Raw genomic sequence first — 20566 nt, 5'->3', positions numbered from 1 at the left:
CCACTTCCACGATATTGACTCATAATTGTTTTGCAATTTCCATTCGAACAAAACTCTTTGAACTGACCTCAACTCTATTTGCCCTGTTGCATCAAGCCAATTATTTTTAACTAGTTCAGGTGAAAGAGACTTCTTGTGATTCACTCCAACATCAGACTTCGCAGAAACACTAAGGTCACTAAGATCCAAAGCGAAACAGTTCTAGTGAATTTATAATTTATAGATAACTTCTCCAACAGTTTAAGAACAAATTTCTGTGGACACTTTCTGCAATTTCGATGAAATTCAAAATGTCCAAATCCATTATTGGTTGACATTCCTAAAAGGCAGTAGCCTATGTGTAGCCAAACCAATGTCAATGTTTTTCACCGAAAGATTTCCTTTATTTTCCACATCAACTCGTATACATGAAGTCAAAGAACTAAAAACTTCTGGTTTACGTTGCATCGCACGTTTTATCATGTCTCATTAAGTGTTGTAAACAAATTGACTGAAAAGAAAGTCAGTCTGAAATTCAGTAAGGAAAGGTTCTAGTTCTGAAATAAGTAATTTAAAAAATGTAAGTTTAGGAATAAGCATTTGATTTTCTTCCAACATACCTGACACGATATGATAGCTCGAAAAGCTTGGGAACTTTCTTATTTTTCCTGAAACGTTGAATATACAACAGAATATACGGATAAAATTTAATGTCAATAGGTCACTGAGCAACACTACTATTTTCAAGCATACACAGAAAAAAAAACTCACTGGATAATTTTCTGAGCCCCTATAGGAGTCTACTCAGCATAGCGTGCTAGAACATTCTTAAATAACTTATGCAGAACTCTTGGACATTCAACGATTCTTTATTGCTTAAAAACTAAACGCAAAGCAACTCACAGTTTCCTATATCAAGTATTACAGAATCATTTGGTGACGTCTTGAAAAACGAAATGAAATGAAGTTTAACATCCCACTGTTATGCCGGCTAGGATAAAGGAGACGGTAATGATGAGAAATAATTGAAATGAAAGCATGAAGAAAGTGGGAGGAAACGGGAGATCCCCTAGAAAACCCCGCAAACGGTGTTGTTGCCAACGTCTTAGCATCAGACTTGCAGATAAGCAGAAATGTAAAGTTTACATTAGAGGTATCCATTTAGCTTTGAATCATCTTTCTAGATTCAAATTCAGAATTTTTTTAAATTCAACGGTAAAAGCGTCTCTTTGAAAGCAAATGGAAGATAAGAAGCTGTAGATTTCCCTAAAAACACCCATGTCAAATAATGCGAGCACACTTGCCCTTTCACAGTATTCCATAATCACACATTTATCTCCTCCAACAACTAAATTAGTTCACTGCTAAAGTGTGGTGATAATCCACAAACTGAAATGTATGTTATTTTGTCATGTTGAAGCTGGATTTTTCTGGTAATCTCACTGTCTGCGAACATAAGTGGTACTTTTACATCTTTAGCAGCAGTATGCATTGATGTATGTTATTACAGTTTGAATATACCATAATAATTCTGATTTTATAATGCTATCTTTTACTAAGAATCCCTCTAAAGTATTTTGTTTCGTCTCCGAACTCGTACCCATTTGCATCGTAGAATCCACATTTGAACATCAACATCACCAGAAAAATTTAAGTTGAGTACAGATGAGGTGAAAAAAGGAGGACACTTCAGGTCAGGTTCTAGCTTCACGAAAGTATAACTGTTCCTAATATTGAAATGGACATGGCCTCCTGCATATGATATTTGCCTTTCACGTGATTTGCTACCGCTTGCCCCCCTATGTTACTAAACAAAAAGATGGTTCTGCAAATGTTGCAGTGAGTAAAAAATGTTTAGTTGGTACTTCCCGAATCCATGGAAAATTGTCTAATAGCCAGGAAGGAAACCATCTTGGAAAACTCTTGGAATACTTGGAAAAAATCTTTCAGTTTAACGTCCCACGATTATGCCCTTTAGGCTAAGGAAGACGAATGATTACGGCAAGTGAATAATGATGGAAGAATCACTTACGCGTCTGTTCTGTTGGCATCCGCAGAGGTTGTAGTTCTTCTAAAAATTCGTCAGAACCTTCACTTTCTCCTTCACTGTCATAGTCTGCAGGTGGAGAAAGAATAACGAACATTAATTTCTCACATCAAATAGAAACTGAACGACAATTACAATAATTTCAAGGTGTGGCGTAAAAATTATAACTAATACAATTAACCTAAACCTTATTACTTGGCTAAACCTAAAGTATTTTGATTTTTTTTTTAAAAAGCGTTACTTTACATGCTATTTCTATAACATAGTTGAGCTCCTTCATGGTTAAATGATTAATGTATTCGTTTCCTATGCAGGAGACGTAATGGTAGTTTTCCTCTTCCCCCCATATGAGAAGAGGAGCTGGTACTATTCTCTCACGCCAAAGGCGCATACGCTAACCGCTTACAAGGGAAGTTCGGGAGAACGCACTCGCCTGCAGAGAAACTAAGAATGCCATTTGAAGGACCACTTCATGCTAACTGCAACAAGCTAATAAACCACCTGTACAGTTGAGAACTGTTCGAGAGATTCAACTTGGACATTTATATGAAAAAATGAGTATATGCCCATTTAAACGCGTTAAGTACAACGTTATTAGTAGCGAATATTGACATACGAATTGAAATCTATCGGAGGTAACAGAAGAAACTGTTTTGCAATAACTAACGGGTTTGATGGTTAAAATTAGTCATTATACTGTTCACAATAATGATAGGTTAGAGATGAAAATTGATCACTGTTGTTCTTCTGTTCTATGAAGAAATGACTCAGGCAAAAGAGTTCCTTGCACTATGGAGATTTTGTATATGCAATTGCGTTGCATCCGTCAAGGGAACAGTTTGCATAACCAAAGCGAAAAGCAAATTCAACAGATGATTCAAAAGGTATATGATTTGTTCGGTAACCTGCCTTATGGAACGCAAAACTGTAAAAATCCAATGTATCGCGGTGATCGGAACTCATTCATTAGCATGGACACGAAATGTATTTGATTACTTCGTTGGTACATCATAACGTCCGGATGAAGAAGTTTCATGTTATATACAAATCTCCTGCCATAATCTTTGATTGGTTGGAATCCAAACGTATCACATGGTTGCACAAATCGTGTGGAGTTCTTTGGTATATTCCCAACCATTACGTCTTTGCTATCCTCATCCAACTTGCAACGGACAATTTGTCTGTGAATGGGCCCCAGTGATCAAGCAGTAGCAAGTTCAAACTATCAAAACTGCATAATAATGATAGGTTCTTAGGAGGCGCAATCGTGCATTTAACGTTGAATCTCTCGAAAAGTTCTCAACTGTATAGGAATTTTGTTAGCTGATTGTAATCAGCATGAATTGGACTTTCAAATGGCATACTTGGTTTCTCTGCAGGCGAATGCTTTCTCCCGAACTTCCCTTGTTAGCCACGAAGGTGCTCTTTATTGAAACTGACTTTAACAAATGTTTCAGATGGATGGACGTAAATATTACCTGTATTAGCTGTATTAGTCTAGATATATAACCTTTAACCAAAACGTAACCTTTGAGATTAGTAGTTTTAACACCATCTTTACAATTGGGTATGTCCATGGTAACTCACGTTACGTAATAACGTATATTTTGAAGGATACTAACCACAATAAACTTAAAAGCTCCGTTTAAAAAAAAAAAATGGAAAGCTGTCATATTTATACAGATAATTACCAAATATCGTCATTTTATATGATACAGCAAACCTAGGAGAAAAGAAAATACTATAGTAACTCACGTGACAAATTTTTTCCCTACATTCAGAACCTGTGATTTTTTAGTACATTTTCTTTTGTTCTCGCATAGCTATGTGCATGAAATTACTATCTAAGATAGGGACACACATAATTTAATTATGACAAAAATATTAAATATTTATTTACATTTTATCACTACTTATTTTAGTGGAATATGCACAGAGTCCGGTAACTCACGTTACATTTGTCAACGGTCTTTTATAATTAAGTATAAGCAACATACATTTATAATAATTTGAAATAAGCACAGTTTAATTAAGTTGAACATTGAACTTTACTTTAAGAAAAGGTTTCATCAGTTATATGAAATTTTACTTGGGATACCGACAGAAAAAAAATAAGACATAAATAAAAAAAGCTTGTATAGCATAATCAGCATTAAAACTTAGTAGATTAAAGGTAACCTACGGAAAAAAATAAGGAAATAGTTATTCTCTGAAAAACAATTAATGATGCCAGCTACATACAATTATACTTTTATCAAAAGAACAACTTGACTAAAAATTATAACTATATTTCTTTCTTGAATTTTTGTCCTTATTTCCGTGGACATACCCAGTTATTGATATTTTTAATAATTAACAAACAAGAAAAAAGTGACATGTGTGGCTTGACCACTTCTTTTTCTTTAAATATCTTGAGTATATGTTCCTCTAAACTAAATATACTAACACAAACTTCAAAAAGGGAATTTTCTACAAATATATTGAACCTGTTTTCCTAAAAACATAAAACAAATATACCAAAATAAATGTTTGAAATTGTGTGTAGTGCCAAAAGTTAAATAATAATAATAATAATAAAAAAAACCCAGCGTATGATCTATTTATGTTTCACTGAATCATGTTTAAAAAGAAAATGTACTTCATCAAAATTATTAGTAAAATGTACATTATTTTATAGGTTTTCAGTTCATATTTCTTTACACAAATAAAAGTATAGTTTGTCAAAGACATGTGTAAACACTTTCTTCTAACCCTAGTAAACAGGAATATAGTTGCTAGCAAGAATGTGCGAAGATTTATAATAAAATAGAAACATACATCTGCAGATAGTTGCGTATATAGCAAGTGAAACACATATGAAACTCAGAAGTTCACCTTGTCATGATTCGTTAAAAAATTAGCTTAGGGTAAAGAAAATTTAAATTTTCTCCCAGAAATCAAAATGTAAGTATGTCCTATTTTTGAATGTTCTCATTGCTTGGTTTATGAAAAATAATTTTATAACACATTTTTCTACACGTATATGGTACAGTACATATAAGATATAACTAGGATAAATGTGAACAGACAAAAAAAACATACCCACCAAGAAATTAAATGTCGACTGAAATCAGGAAATTCGTGTTATTATTCAGTTCAAAATACTTTGTCTCGCGAATTGTCGAGGAATTTAAATATTAAAATATATAAAACATGGTCCCTTATTTACAGGGTGTAAATTCAATCATGTAATTAGATCGACATGAACTACATTATATCCTTAAAAAAGACAATTACATAGATACCTTTAAATAACTCAAAATATGATACAATTCCTAAAGCGTCACTTCACACTTGCCAGAAGTATTAGCAATACTGAGGAAACGTTTGATAATTTTTAAAACAAGCTACAACTCATCTTTGATAAAAGTTCTTTCTGTAATAGACATAACATAAAGAGAGCGAAAGAGCGGATTACACGAGATATAAAATGCTACAATAAAACGACAGTTAATGAAAGAAATACAAACGAAGTTTATAGAATGTTCTGTCGTTAAAATAATAATAATAAAAAACTTTATTTACGTACTGAGAACAGCTGAAATGTAGTAAAAATACAACAGTGTTATATTGCACATTATTATTATTATTATTATTATTATTATTATTATTATTATTATTATTATTATTACAGCAGATTGCCCGTTCTTCCTAGGGGAAAATACGTTTCATTTTAGACAAAAATGGAAATAGGGGCTGAATTTTGATTTAAACCGCAACGGAATTGTCACTGTTCGTCTCAGCGACCCTGAAACGTATGGATCCGACACTAATATAAGTCATTTTCGATTACTTTTAAATATCTCTCCCTCTCCCAACTTCTACCGTGAAGGTGAAATAATAAATACCATCCCAGACTCGAATCTCACCTATGTTGAAAATTTGATCGAGATCGGTCAGGTGGTTAAAGGGTTATGAAGTCAAACATAGTTACTTTCAATTTTATATATTAGAATAAATTAGAAAGGCGAAAATGAAACACGTACTCTATGGAAAGCAGTGTAAAGATACTACACGAGTTAAATCTAAAACATCGAGAGTGTAACCCTACGTGTAAGTAGTCTTCGGGTCAATAACATTGTAAGCTGCCAAACACTTTCATCGGTACCAGTATTACACAAATGTAGTTAACATCCAAGTGAGGCGAAAACTCCATCCTCAAGAGGAAGTTAAGATACCAGAATCGAGAGTTTCTCGAATCACAAATACCATCTTCCCTACAAGAATTTGCGAAGGCCAAATATTAAAAGAGCTGAAAAATCTATATAAAAAAATCAATTGAAAGTATCAGATTAGTGTGAATAAAATGTCCGCCTCAAGTGCGTCATTTCTAAAGACTAAAAAGATAAATACTACAATACCTGGTTAATCAGAATAGTCGCCATCTGGAAGAAAACACTTTTGTTCAGCCAACGATTGGATTCCGTGGCGACTGAAGTCTAAAATCTGCGATGAAAGTAGTCCTCAAGTGTACGTTTGAGCGTCCGATCAACAGGGAAAGTCTTTCCTCCCAAGAAGTACTCACTCAAGATGCCGGAAAAGGTGGTAGTCATGGGAGAGATATCGGGAAAATACGATGGATGAGGAAACATTTTATAGGAGAAACCGGGAAAATACGGTGGAGAAGGAAATGTTTTATACTCTTGAGGAGAAATATCGGGGAATTGCAGTGGATGAGGAAAAGTTTTATAGGAGAAATATCGGGGATATACGGAGGATGACGAAAGGTTTATACTCTAACTCTTGAACGTTTCTGCATGCTTGCGGACTAAGTTACGGTGTATTTCATGTAGTCCAACACTGTAGTTATCCACAGTGGTGGTTTCAACTCGCCTAATAAAGATAAGAAGGTTTAGAAGGTTTAGATAGATTATCATACTAACATTATCATCTTTTAAGGGTTTCGGAAACCATCTTCTATTTTAAAATTATGTAGGCGCATGAAAAGACGATTCAAATTAACAAACAAAAAATAAATAAATAAAATTAAATTAAAAAATAAAATAAATGGTTACTTATCAATATATCCTCCCGTGGGAAAACTAAATATTCTCCAAACATATCATTAAATAAGTCACATATTTATCGTGCTCAATGTGAATGTGACTCTTCATATTTAAGTCAAATCAAACGCAATATTAAGATCCGAATTACAGAATACATTTGACAATCAAAAAAGTCATAAAAGAGGATATGTCGGGATTGTCACTTCACCTGAAATAACACATAATATAAAACAGGTTAATGTGATGGGTTGAGGAAAAAAAGGCGGGGGGAAGATTAAAGAACAATTCTTTATTCATAAATATAAGCCGGTTTTAAATCTGGATTTTGGCAATACTGGTAAAACCTGGCTATCTACCTTTGATGTGTATTTGGGATCTAGCATCAGTGACGTAACATTCACATCGCGCTTCCTTCAACCTAACCTAACATTCTTTGCTCACCTGTGCTTTCCTTGGGGTTTTAATACCCATCTCTCCCGTTATATTTATTTGGTGGTATATATTCCTGTTCCCATACCACATTTCTAACATCCATTTCTATCCTTGCTACCTTATTACTGAAGACGAAAGTAGCATGTGATTCCGATACATTTAAAGAATATTTAGTTTTCCTATGGGAGGATATATTGGTAAGTAACCTTTTTTTTTTTTAATTCTGTATTTTTATCAAGATACAAGTACTGTCCATTTTTCATCTGAAATGACAATCCGATTCAGGAAACTTTCCTTGTGGTTCATTACACTCAGAGAACTGCACACCTCCAGACAGCCACTCTTATTGGCCGGTGGCACGAGCCCAACTTATTGATTATACTGAGCCGCGAAACGGCAGAGGCATGGTGTTTGCCTAACTCCTCTGCAATGACATGGAACCACCGAAAAACAGTGATATGATGTATGCCTACCTTGTTTGCAAAGGCATGGAGCCAGCGAACGACAGTGGTATACTGTGTGCCTAACTCGTCTGGAATGGTATGGAGCCACCGAACGACAGTGGTATGATGTATGCGTAACTCGTTTGGAATGGCATGGAGCCACCGAATGACACTGGTATGATGTATATGTAAATCTTCTGCAATGACATAAAGCCACCTAATGACAGTGGTACGATGTATGCCTACCTCGTTTGCAATGACGTGGAGCCATCGAACGACAGGGGTATGATGTATTCCTAATTCGTCTGCAATGGGATGGAACCACCGGACGACAGCAGTATGGTGTGTGCATAACACTTCTGCAAATGGTATGCAGCCGCGAAACGACAGAGGTATAGTGTATTCCTAACTCGTTTCATTTGTCCTGAAAAATCCACAAGAGGTAGTCTTCATTTGGGATGAAATTTTATTTTAACAACTGTTATGATTTTGAATCCTTTCCGTACCTATTTCTATTACTGCGTTTGAACCAGTTCCCGGTGCACATGTATGCGAATAACATTCCCGACAGGGAAATATATTGTTTGGGTCACGAATTAAGCTATGTCAGTTGTCCTGGACATAGTGACTGTGGGTGTTATCGGTTTTCTCCCACCTTTTCGTTCCACCAATTCTATTAAAATACTTACTTTCATTAATTATTCATCTTATTCATCCTATAGGCCATAACAGGTGATATTTTTTTTAAACAAAGGAACTAACATGTCAAATACTGTACACAGGGTGCAAAATTTCAAAGTCAGACGCACTCGCCAATCCAAAAATGATGGTCGCCAACATCTCTCATGTACAAATTATGAGAGTCTCCCCCCTCCCTTCGCCCAAGGCCTTTGGTTTGACAAAGAAAGAGATTACAGAAGGGGATAAAATTTCAAAACCAGACAATTAGATTGACGGTAATCAATTTTGAATTGGGGAATTATACACATGTTAAAAAATATTTTATTTTAAGACTTCACATTTGGTAACGCTCTCTCTCTGCACTGAAGTACCAGCTGTCGATTGCAGTTTTCGGATCAAAGTCCTTAAGTGAAGGGAAACTGATGGAAATTGTCAGCAAAGCATCCAGTGTGTCAGTCTTCAGTTAATTCCTGTAGGCAGTGTTAACTCTGTTGAGATTGCTGAAGCCTCTCTCACATGAAGCAGCACTCACAGGTAAAACTGTACAAAATGTAACAACTGGAAGCAAATTTGGGAACCACGTAATGAAGTTTTTGATTGAAGGTGGAAAAGGAGGGGCGAATTACAACGTTGTGAAGACCTCATTTTCCATGTCCGTTGTGAAGACTTCACATTCCGTGTTTTCTCTCACTCAACGATAATTATTTTCGTGCGAAACAGAAATTGCGCATCCCTGTGATTTTACGCAGAAACAATTCCTACTGAACATTGGTCGCCAGCTCTAAATTTCTAGTCGCCAATTGCGACCTGGCGACCGGAAATTTTTCGCCCTGCTGTACATATGAAACAAAATCAAAGAACCTTCACTTGCATAAAAGAAACATATTTTACAAAGATACATCGAAGCCGATACATTTACCAGTTCTCTACATTATTTTAGTGTTTAAAACGCAAACAAGGCAATATTTATTTACATTCTCTATATAGTGTGCCGTTTTTCAGCTCGAGCCGAGAGTGCGGAGCATATCTATCGGGGAACCAAAAGGTAGTTGGCCGCCAGCTTCATTTGGGTCCGTAAGTAGTACAGCTGAAAGTACACAGTCTTTAAAAGTCCTCTCTTCCTTAATCTAACAATTTTTAAAACAATATTTACCCTTGGAAATGGAGTATATAAATACTTTTAATAATAACTAGCTGAATCTCTGCTCTCTACACAGCGCATCATTCGCATATGAACATTAATCTCATTGTCATTCGGGGGCGCGGTGGCTCAGTGGTAGAGCGTTCACCTCCGGTGCTTGGGGTCCCTGGTTCGATCCCAGCTCACGCCGTGTGGACTTTGTGGTGGACAAACACCGTGGTCGTGGATTTTCTCGGGGTTCTCCCGTTTCCTTCCACTTTTTTCATTCTACCATTTCACTTATCTCTCATCTTCACCGTCTCCTTTAGCCTAACCGGCATATCCGTGGGACGTAAAACTAAAAGATTTCATTTCATTTTTTTTCTCCTTGTCATTCCTCACAACATCTGTACATGTCCCTTTACAGACACAATGAAAGGTGTCTTAGTAAAAATCGGCAAGGGGTATCATAGACGGGAGAATTTTTTAAAATTATTTTTTCAATATCTCGCACGATTGCAAGATTGAGCCTATTTCATGTATGATCAGTGTTTTCTTTCTTTTTGCATGCAGTATATAATAAGCAAGTACATTACATACACAATTAATTATAATGTCAGTGATATATGGTGTTCATTGGGCAAAACATTCCAAACAATGAAGATTCATCTTAAACTGGATAATTGGTTATCCTTCGTTTTTCATTATTATTTGGCTATGAAACAAACGCCTGATATATATACAACCCCTAAATACAACTATGTGGTGTTGGAATGTATAACTCGTAGGATATGATGCTTTTCTTTTTTAAAATTTGAACAATTCCAATGCACCCCTAAAAATGTAATTAAGAAATAACAGCCATGTTTTAAAAATATTTAATTAGAACTGGATAATCTACACAAAATTTGGAATTCACCAGTGAAAACGGTACGTTTTTAGCATTTGAGGTTTTCGAGATCTCATTGTCGAAAGAATTGGAGAAAAACATATAAACGTTTTAGTATATAGACTAGCTGAACCTACGCTCTCTACTCATTTGCACATGAGCATAAATCTCCTTATCATTCCTTACAACATCTGTACATGTCCCTTTACAGACACAAGTGAAAGACGTATTGATTAAAAAAAAAGCCAAGTGGTATCATAAAGGAGAGACTTTTTTCGATTATTTTTCTCAATATCTCGCACCGTTTGCGAGATTTGAGCCTGCTTCCGGTTGGAGTTTCTAATTCATGTATAACCAATGTTTTCTTTCTTCTTGCATGCAGTATGTAATAAGCAAATATATTACATACACAATTAATTATAATGTCAGTTATATATGGTGTTTATTAACCAAAACACTCCCAAAAAAGGTTCATCTTACACTGGAGAAATGGTTATCCTTGCTTTTCCATTATTATTTGGCCATGAAACAAACGCCTGAGACATATACAACCCCTATATACAACAGTGTGGTGTTGGAATGTATAATGCTTAGGATGTGATGCTTTTTTTTTTTAATTTCAACACTTTCAATGTACCCGTAAAAATGTAATAAAGAAATAGTGCCCATGTTTTTTAAATATTCAATTAGAACTGGACAATCTACATGGAATTTGCAATCGACCAGTGAAAACGTCATCTTTCTAGAGCCTGTAGTTTCCGAGATCTCATTGTCAAAAGGATTGGACACAAACATATACACGTAGTTTAAAAGAGCTCCAAAGATGGCAGCACAATTCATTTGCATTTATTTCGAAGAAGGCTTATTAAAGGAAAAGGCCTTTGAACAATAATTTAAAAGGATAAAAATTTTCTGAAAAATATTTCTTTAGGTAATTTATTTAAAGTACACTCTTTTAAAAATATTTGTCTTTGTTATAAACGTGAAATCACAAATAACCGTAAATCAAATGTTTGAAAGCAAAGGTTATAGGTTAGAGCTCGGTCGCTCTTAATTGGTACTGTAGCATTTTAATAGATAGATAATGTAACTGAGATTCTTGATAGCTAAAACCGAATGAAAATCAAGTCTTATTTTCTACTCGCTATCAGCAGAGAGAACTGCCTGGTTATTATCGGTAAGTGTTACATGTGGCATTCGACGAATGTTACATTTCCATCCGCACATCGAAATACGCACTGAGACACATTTATCGATGATTTCATGTCGTTGGTGTCCTTTCTAACACAGTTACGATGTGTGTTCAATGTCACTTCGCTTTCACAATGTGTGAATTAATTGCCAATAGAATGAATGAAAAAAAATATTAACTCGTTAACTTTAAATTTAGTTAAGGAAAATACTTTATTTTCCAGCTCTAACGTTACCTTTGGCTGACTGACTGACAGTTGCTTTATCAGTCAACTCTACGGCACTTGCCGATAATGTTCAACAATTTTTCACTTTTTGTCTTTTACAGAAACAATAGCCGTTCCTTATTGATTTTGGGCCACTGGACACGAAAATCACACTTAAAATTCTCTCCTGGCTCAAGTTTCTGAGTAAATTAGCGTTTTACGTTTTGCATATAACGCTATAAGCCATTATAACACTATAAGCCATGATTTCAAATGATATTAATACACAGTGCAAATTTCGTTCCTGGCAAGTGTTTGCTGCCTATTCGACTTGGCAACATTGAACGTTATCAACAACCGGTAAAACTGCGTCATGAGTCACGTTAGGCAATTGTCGCAAGCGTTTCCATTTAACGTCTCAAATCGTATTTGTGGCAGTGCTCCAGGCAGAAGTTTGCAAAGTTGTTACTGTTGTACCCGCAGTGAGTGAGTGAGTGAGGACCTCAGTGCCGTTTTACATTTCTGTGTTGTTAATTGCGAAGTTTTATGGTCACAGAAAGTGCAGCAATGTCCCGCGTCTGTAGTTTGCCGGACAATGTCTGCTACATACGTGCGGACATGATTCTCAGTTTCAGGAAGCGGCGACTGACTGATGTAGTGCGAACAACATGTCACTCAAAATGTACTTCCTCCATTCTCATCTGGATGTCTTTCCAGTGAATTGTGCATCTTTCAGTGAAGAACAAGGAGAGCGATTTTCTCAGGACATTTCTGCCATGGAACGCCATCACAAAGGAAAGTAGTCCGTTTTCGTGTTAGCGGATTTCTGCTGGATGATTGCGAGAAATGCTCCCGACATTTCTCACAAGAGGCAGGCAAAGAGACGGCATGTCTAAACCAGGTAAATTTTACCCCTACAATTCTCTTTCAGTTGCGTTATATGCAAAATGCCAAAGGTGCAAATACTACAAAATCTGTACCAGAAGCACACTGATATTGTGATATTCGTGTTCAGCGTCCAAAAATTTATAAGGGAGGGCCAATTTTATTTCTGTAATCCTTCAATATTTGGAAACTTGTAAGTGTCGTTTAATTATCATAGTGTTATATGCAGAATGCAAAACGTTAAATGCTAATTTACTAGGAAACCTGAGTCAGGAGAGAATTTTAAGTGTGGTTTTTGTGTTCAACTGCCAAAAATCAATAAAGAACGGCTACTTTCGTTTCTGTAAGAATTTCACTATTCAAACACTGTAATGTACCGCACTCTTGGCCTCGAAAGGAAAGAAACAAAGAATATTGGCGCATACTTGCTGTACTTAGTTTAAAAAAAAAAGTTTACTGACGCTATTCTTAAAACAGATGAAGCCAAAAAAAAAAAAAAAAAAAATGGGGCGGCAGATTTACCTGAATCTAATATATATATATATATATATATATATATATATATATATATATTTCCTGATTGCTTTTTAATATTGCTGTAATCTACATTTTAAATTTTTGGGCAAGGTGAAGGTATTACTCAGAAATACACGGAACGATGGTAAAACAGGAATAACTGGCCAGCGAACTTCCAGTTTGATCACACTGCTTTAAAATTCTTATTATTATTTTATAGTGCGAAATCAATTTCTAACCTGAGTACACACTGCCACGAACAGTTACCCTTGGATCTCGAGTTTGCGTGGCCTATTCTACTAATATATCTGGGTGCTAATAAATATTGTGGCGCTAATAAATATTCTTTGTTACCAATAATAATGGGAGTTCTAACAAAGATAGGGTTGGAATGGAAAGATAGAAGACTCATAAGAAACTTATATATGAATCAACAAGTAAGTGTTAGGAGAGGGGAAGAACTGACGGAAGAGAGTGCAATTGGAAGGGGAGTTCGACAAGGATGCTGCCTCTCGCCAACACTATTTAATGTCTATCTAGAAGAGATAGTGAAAAAGAGCCTACATGATGATGATGGCATTTCGGTAGGAGGTAGAATGATTAGATGCATAAGATTTGCAGGCGATATGGCGCTTCTTGCAGAATCTGAAAAGAAAATCAATAAAATGTTAGAAAAAATGAGAAAGGGCTTTGAAGAATATGGGATAAAAATAAATGTTAGAAAGACAAAAGCCATGGTGATTGGAACGAAGGGGTCTGTGACAAATATAAAAGTAGGAGGGAAGAAAATAGAACAAGTGAATAGTTTTCGATATCTGGGTAGTATTCTTAGTAATAACATGAAGTGCGAACGTGAAATAAAAGCAAGGATAGAAATGGCGAAATAAGCCTTTAGGAGGAAGAAAAGTCTGTTTTGTGGGACATTGAATAAAGAGTTGAGAAAAAAACTCATAAAATGCTTCGTGTGGAGTGTTGTACTGTATGGGGCGGAAACGTGGACATTACGTAAAGGTGACGAAAATCGACTGGAAGCCTTCGAAATGTGGGTGTGGAGAAGAATGGAAAGAATTAGTTGGGTACAGCGGAAAACGAATGAGAAAGTGTTAAAAATAGTGGGTGAGAAACGAACACTTTTAGATATTATTAGGAAGAGGAAGAGAAACTGGTTGGGACATTGCTTAAGAAGAGATTGTATCATGAGGGACGTCGTAGAGGGTATGGTGGCGGGAAAGAGAGGGAGGGGGCGAAGGAGACTACAATTAATGGATGATATTAAAACAGAAAGATCATACGCGAAGACGAAGAGGTTAGCGGAAGACCATGGAGCATGGAAACTTCTCAGCTGCGGCAAATGACCTGCCAATAAGGGCAGAATATCTATGATCAGGGTTGTTGGAATTTTCCGCAGTCCAAAATGCCCCAGTGAGTTTTATTAGGTAAAACCCACAATAAAACCCAAAAAAGCCCACCTCAAAAAATACACTTCAAAACTTGGAAATAACATTAATCGTAATATGATTATAATTACTTTCTTTTAATCGTACTTCTTAGTGTATAACTAGATTCAAAATTGCCATAATATATGTATTTACAAGCAGAACAGAACACCATTGAAAACAAAAAAGGTTTGGAAATCATTCATAATGAATTTTATTTACGCTGGATCAAATTCGCTGTAATACTGCACAACTGTAATCTATTATATAAAAATGAAGAGAATTTTGTTTGTGCGTGCAACACGGGAAAACGGTTAAACGGTTTGGAATGAATTTTTGGATGCAGCTATCACGTACTTCGAACTAGATGTTTAATCAAGTTACTTTGATTAAAATGTGTGTTCTATAGGGGGAGCGAATGGTCAAAATCTATGCGATAATCCTAGTATCTCTCGATTCTGTCAAGTTAGGAAGATGACATTTTTTATGGAAACTTCCCGCTAAAAGTAAGTGGACCGGTGTTCCAGTACTTTTGAGAGTTTCCATTTTAAGTGGGAAAGGGAAGCATTTACTATAATTTGAAACCGATTTTACCTGCTGCTTCTGATCGCATCACACGGGGAAACGATTAAGCAGTTTGAAATGAATTTTTGAACATAAAGAAGTAGTTAGTTTCTACCCAGAGATGGGATTTTCATATTACTTCGATTCAAGGGCGCATCCTAGAAGAAGGAGCAGAGGAAGTACAAAATTCATGTAAAAAACAAAAAAAAAAAAAAAAAAAAAAAAAACATGTCACGAGCTCAAACATTTTCCTTGAGTCTAATTCTCTCCGTACAAAGAACGGGCACTTCAGCTAGTATAAAAAAAAAAAGTAATGCAGCTATATTTCCTTTGTTTTTGTTATATACTTGGGTATTAATATAAAGAGATAAAACATATGATATTCTCCATGTGTCAGTTAATTACAAAAAGAGAACGCTTCACTTGAAAAAGGAAATTATTAAAGATACAGCTCTATCTTCTCAACACTAACGGCAATCAGATCGGTGAACTCCCTAATTCTTCTTGCGTATCTGATGAAATATATGAAAAACAGTACAAATATTGTATGCTACAAAACCCCTTTAATCGTAAATATATTGTAAGAAACCAAACTGGCAACTGAAAATGAGAAAAAAAAATCCATGTCCAACATTTCAGTTCTTTAAAAAAAATCTAGAAAAACAATATCCATTCAATAAAGTCATTTTTTAACTCTGGCTCCCGAACCTGAGGTACTATCCCAGTATTTGCCCCGCGTGTTTTCATTGAAACTCAGGACGGCTGGCTCAGGGATTTGAATCATAAGTGTAAGAAGGGATTTTATTTCTATTCTGTATTACGTAAAACTATCGACCTCTTTGTTACTCTAGAAAATTGTGGACTTCCTTCTTGCTAGAAATCGAAATATAAGCGAGTGTCAATGGTGCAAAGTGTGTCTCTCAAAACACGTATGGGACTCACGGATTCCTTGTGCATTATTATTATTATTACTATTATTATTATTTAGTTATTTCTAAGCTTAGTTCAATGTCTCATGATTATGTACCACGGCTAAGGGAGACTGTGCTTATATGGATAATAATGGTGGCATGACGAAACCAGCCCGAGAAACAGATGCACACGATGTTTGTCCACCACAAAACGCACTTGGCGGGAGCTGGGATCGAACTAGGAACCCGCGCCAGACGTGAACTACCGCAGTCTCACAAGGGAATTCCATAGTTTCGTGTGTACAGTAGAGCATATATGCTTAAATGGTATATTAAGGAGGAATATGGCTTTAAATATACGTACAAAATTTAATAAAACCCAATATTACCCAATAAAACCCAATTTTACCCAATAAAATCCAATTTTACCCAATAAAACCCACTGGGCTGGATTTTTTTTAAATGGGTTTTTCACAACCCCGTCTATGATTATGCTTATTAGTCAGCTATTAGAAAAGTATCACTTCAATGGGCAGAGTAAAGCAGTTTGTTCACAATTTGCAGTTTTTGGTTAAAAGTCGGCAAATTGAAAGAAAGAAAAAACAAAATGAAAATTGCTCCGAAACCACTGGTTGCTGACACCAAGTTTATAGTAACAAATTTCTTCCAAGTTATACGTAGAATAATCCCTTTCACGGAATAAGTCGGATTACAAGTTCCCTGTGTATACATATTAGGTTAGTTCAATAGGTTCAAATACTCGTATAGGTATATTAGGTTTGAGTTAGTTCAATAGCGCTACAAGGAGAGAAAACAGGAAGAAGAGAGACATATTGCAATTCGAAGGGTGAGAAGTAACGGAAAAGCATAGCATAGGCCAAGAATGGGAAAACAGAGTCTAGATTTAGATAGTTTTTACTGTTGATTTCTAATAAACGATAAAACGCTTCAAAAAGTGAATGTTTTTATAAGAAAGAAGGAAGAGAAACGAGTAGTTTCAAGTAGGGATTAAATTTGACGGCTAAAAAGAAATTTGATCTTACATAAATGGATATGTAGAGCTAATGCAACAAGCTGAACGACAGTCGGTTTGAAGCCCTCCAGGTTAGTCTAATCGCTAGCGTGAGGACCTTCGGTACACGCAGTCCTGGGTTCGTTTATCGGTAACCGTGGGCCTGTATTACGATAAATCATGTAGTAATTGAATCCAGACGAAAGACTAAGATGGTCATAAGGGAAGAATTTGTCGTTTCAGGTATTTCAGGAACAGGTTGGCGCATGAAAAGGCAGAGTGGCACATTAACACCCCATTCGTAACGGTGTTCCTGGCATTAATTCTCTCTAACAACCCACCTTAAAAAATTCTTCTCGTTTTCTATATACCCATTTTATCCCTACTAAAAATTTAGATTCATTTTATTCTTCTATCCATTTTGTTTCTTGTTCTTATTATCGTTACTAAAAATATGCAAAATAAGCAAGGAAACAGACACAAAAAATTAAAAATATACATAGTAAAATAGGCATAAAAATCTAACTTGAAACTTTCAACAACTGAAATTAAGTCATGTACACTCATGTCCAAAATGATTTTCGCATATCTATAGCTGTCTTCTTGTAAAAATATAATTTGATAATAATTTTGCAGGGTATTTTTAATACTGATATTATGTGTATAATCGGAAAATGTATATTTGTGGTAAATTTCAGAGGAAAAGAATTATAAATATGAAAATTAGAATGAATAAAACAAAATGTTGCTAAATGGCCAAGAAAATTTTATTTTCGTTTTATTGTCCTTATTTACTGCTCTTTTGACATGAAATTTGCCATATACATGTCTCTGTCGATTATACACATACTAACATTATAAGAAATACCGGGCGAATTCGTTATCAAATTATATTCCTACAACAACATATTTATAGACACGCGACAATAATTTTGGACATGAGTGTACATTATTTAAAAAATTTAGAAACATATCTGAACGTGGTTTGTAAAAAAACAACATTTAAAGAAGAAAGCACGAAATTCTTTCAATTTATTTCTAATAAATAAATTATCTATTTGATACCATTTTATAAAACAATGCAGTGTTTTAAACTACACCAGCCTTTCCCAACATTTTCAACACTGCGTCCCCCTTTAGAGTCTACAATACATGTGAAAGGCCACTTGCAATATATACGGTTAGTATTTATATTTCTGCCCCACGTTAGTAAATATATGTATGGGTGTGGGTATGAGGTTATTGTTTTTCTTTGCAGTGGTATGATGCCTACTCCAAAATCGAGTGGTCCTGGGGTCGGACAACTTGACTAAGATGTTTCAAATATAAAAATAAATCTAGTACGTAAACAAAACTAAATCACAATAGCCTACCCATCAGATACAGAAGAAAAATAAAATGTATTAACTTAAACAAGTTAAAATGATAAGTGTATGATTCACCGAGGTACACAACTTCAGTTAATATGATGGTTGATGTCAGGATCGAACGAAGTAACTTTTAAGCGATCGACCATTTAACTTAGAATGGTGTATTTCTCACTAGTGTGTATGCCTTTCTTAGATTGGCTTGCGGACACCAATAAGATCGTCTTGCGGACCACAGGTTGGGAAAGGCTGCACTACACGTAAAAGCTGAAAAAAGACACTATTAATTACTTTTAAACCAGAATATAAATTATTAAATACATTTTGGTAGTCTATCATAAGGAATAATTGTGATTCTGCATGGTAAGATATTTGTAAAGTTGTTAATTGACAAATGATATGATATTTGAAAAATACTTTAAAAAAAAAGAAAGAAAGAAAAAGAAAAAAAATTAAATGATCTTTCCATTTCCCCAGATGTAACGCATGCAATGTATTTATAGCATCCAAGAACATGCGAATCAATTTCACTCACGTATTTCTGCTCTTAAGCACTGGATCAATTGTATGAATTTTTTCTCAGTTCGCATTAGCTCGTTCATACTTATGGCGGCTGCATCCTTTCTACATATGGATGGAGCTTGTCCTTGACCTGAGCATAAAGTAATTAAAAACAAAAAGGAAGCAAGTGAAACCTTTATTGAAACATGAGATCTATGCAATTATTCTAATGAAATCCTTGAGTTTGAAAAAAGAAAAACAAATCGAAGGTGGAAATATTTGATATTTCAGCAATAGCTATAATTTAGAGGATTAGACACGATGTCGACTAAGCTGCACATGTCTCACACATTTCCCTTCTTTCTTACAGTTTTCTTATTCAACGAGTACCTAATTATTCATCACTATGTCTCATAAATCGATAAAAAGAAATGTAATATACTTTCATTAAATTCAGTTGTATTATTATTTTGTAATCTTTTCTTCTATATTGTAGTAAATTTTTATGTCTGCTTCGAGATTTGTTTGCTCCAACATTGATCCCCCTACACGTGTAGATAGAAAGCAGGCAGTTGGTTAATAATATGAGCAGTTAGTTGGTTATGCATCAGATTTGCCGATGATAGCGCAATAATAGCATACTCAGAAAACGAGCTAAATACAATGCTCAGAGTCTAAGCTCAAGCTAAAAATCAATACCAAGACGACCAAAATCATGATTATAAATAAGAAGAGAGGTGAAGGAAAAAGCGGACAAAAAAGTGGAGAGAAGACAAACTCAAGAAAGTGGCCGAATTTTGCTATCTCGGCAGCAATATAGAAGAAAACAACAGATGTGTTAGTGAAATAAAGAGAAGAAAAGCACTGGCCAATAACGTCTTTCAGAACAAGAACCTTCTCCTCGATAAGCATATTAACTTCCACACTAAAAAGAAATTTATAAAAACATTTCTGTAGAGTGTTTTGACGTATAGATGCAAAACTTGGACGTTAGCGAAACAGAAGAAAGCCTGTCTTGAGGCAGCGGAAATGTGGTTTTGGAGAAGAATCACCAGAATTAGCTGGATTGAAAAGAACAGCAATAAGATGGTACTCTAAGAAGTGAATGAGAAAAGACAAGTAATCAAAGTAATAGAAGTACGTAAAGCAAAACTCATTAGTCACTTACTTAGACATGATACTTTCTTCTAAAACATTTTCGAAGGCAAAATATTAGGAAAGAAAACGAAAGGAGACCGAGAACATCGTGCCTTAAAAATATGATCAATGAGATGGGATGTAATTCCTACAAGGAGTTGAAAAGGGGTGCTAAAAATAGGAAACTGTGGCTACAAAGCCAAG

The 20566-nt window shown here is 35.2% G+C and overlaps 1 protein-coding gene across 2 annotated transcripts in view; it reads right to left on the bottom strand.

Annotated features, from left to right (window-relative positions):
* LOC145673884 (uncharacterized) overlaps positions 1-20566 on the bottom strand; it is a 58690-nt gene that overhangs the window by 8831 nt on the left and 29293 nt on the right. Inside the window, exons 8-10 of one of the 2 annotated variants that reach the window (XM_081743672.1) lie at positions 19260-19376; positions 6427-6898; positions 2012-2095 (exon numbers count right to left, since the gene is read on the bottom strand). In XM_081743672.1, the coding sequence (XP_081599798.1) occupies positions 6834-6898; positions 19260-19376 (182 nt within the window). In that variant the 3' untranslated portion in view covers positions 2012-2095; positions 6427-6833. The remainder of the gene's footprint in view (positions 1-2011; positions 2096-6426; positions 6899-19259; positions 19377-20566) is intronic. The other variant, XM_081743674.1, reaches the window with a different exon arrangement.

This window comes from Thermobia domestica, chromosome 17 (genome assembly GCF_964235325.1).
Source record: "Thermobia domestica chromosome 17, izTheDome1.hap1.1, whole genome shotgun sequence".
NCBI lineage: Eukaryota > Metazoa > Arthropoda > Insecta > Zygentoma > Lepismatidae > Thermobia > Thermobia domestica.
The sequence above is the reverse complement of the archived record's forward strand: the minus strand, read 5'-3'. Positions and strand labels throughout refer to the sequence as shown.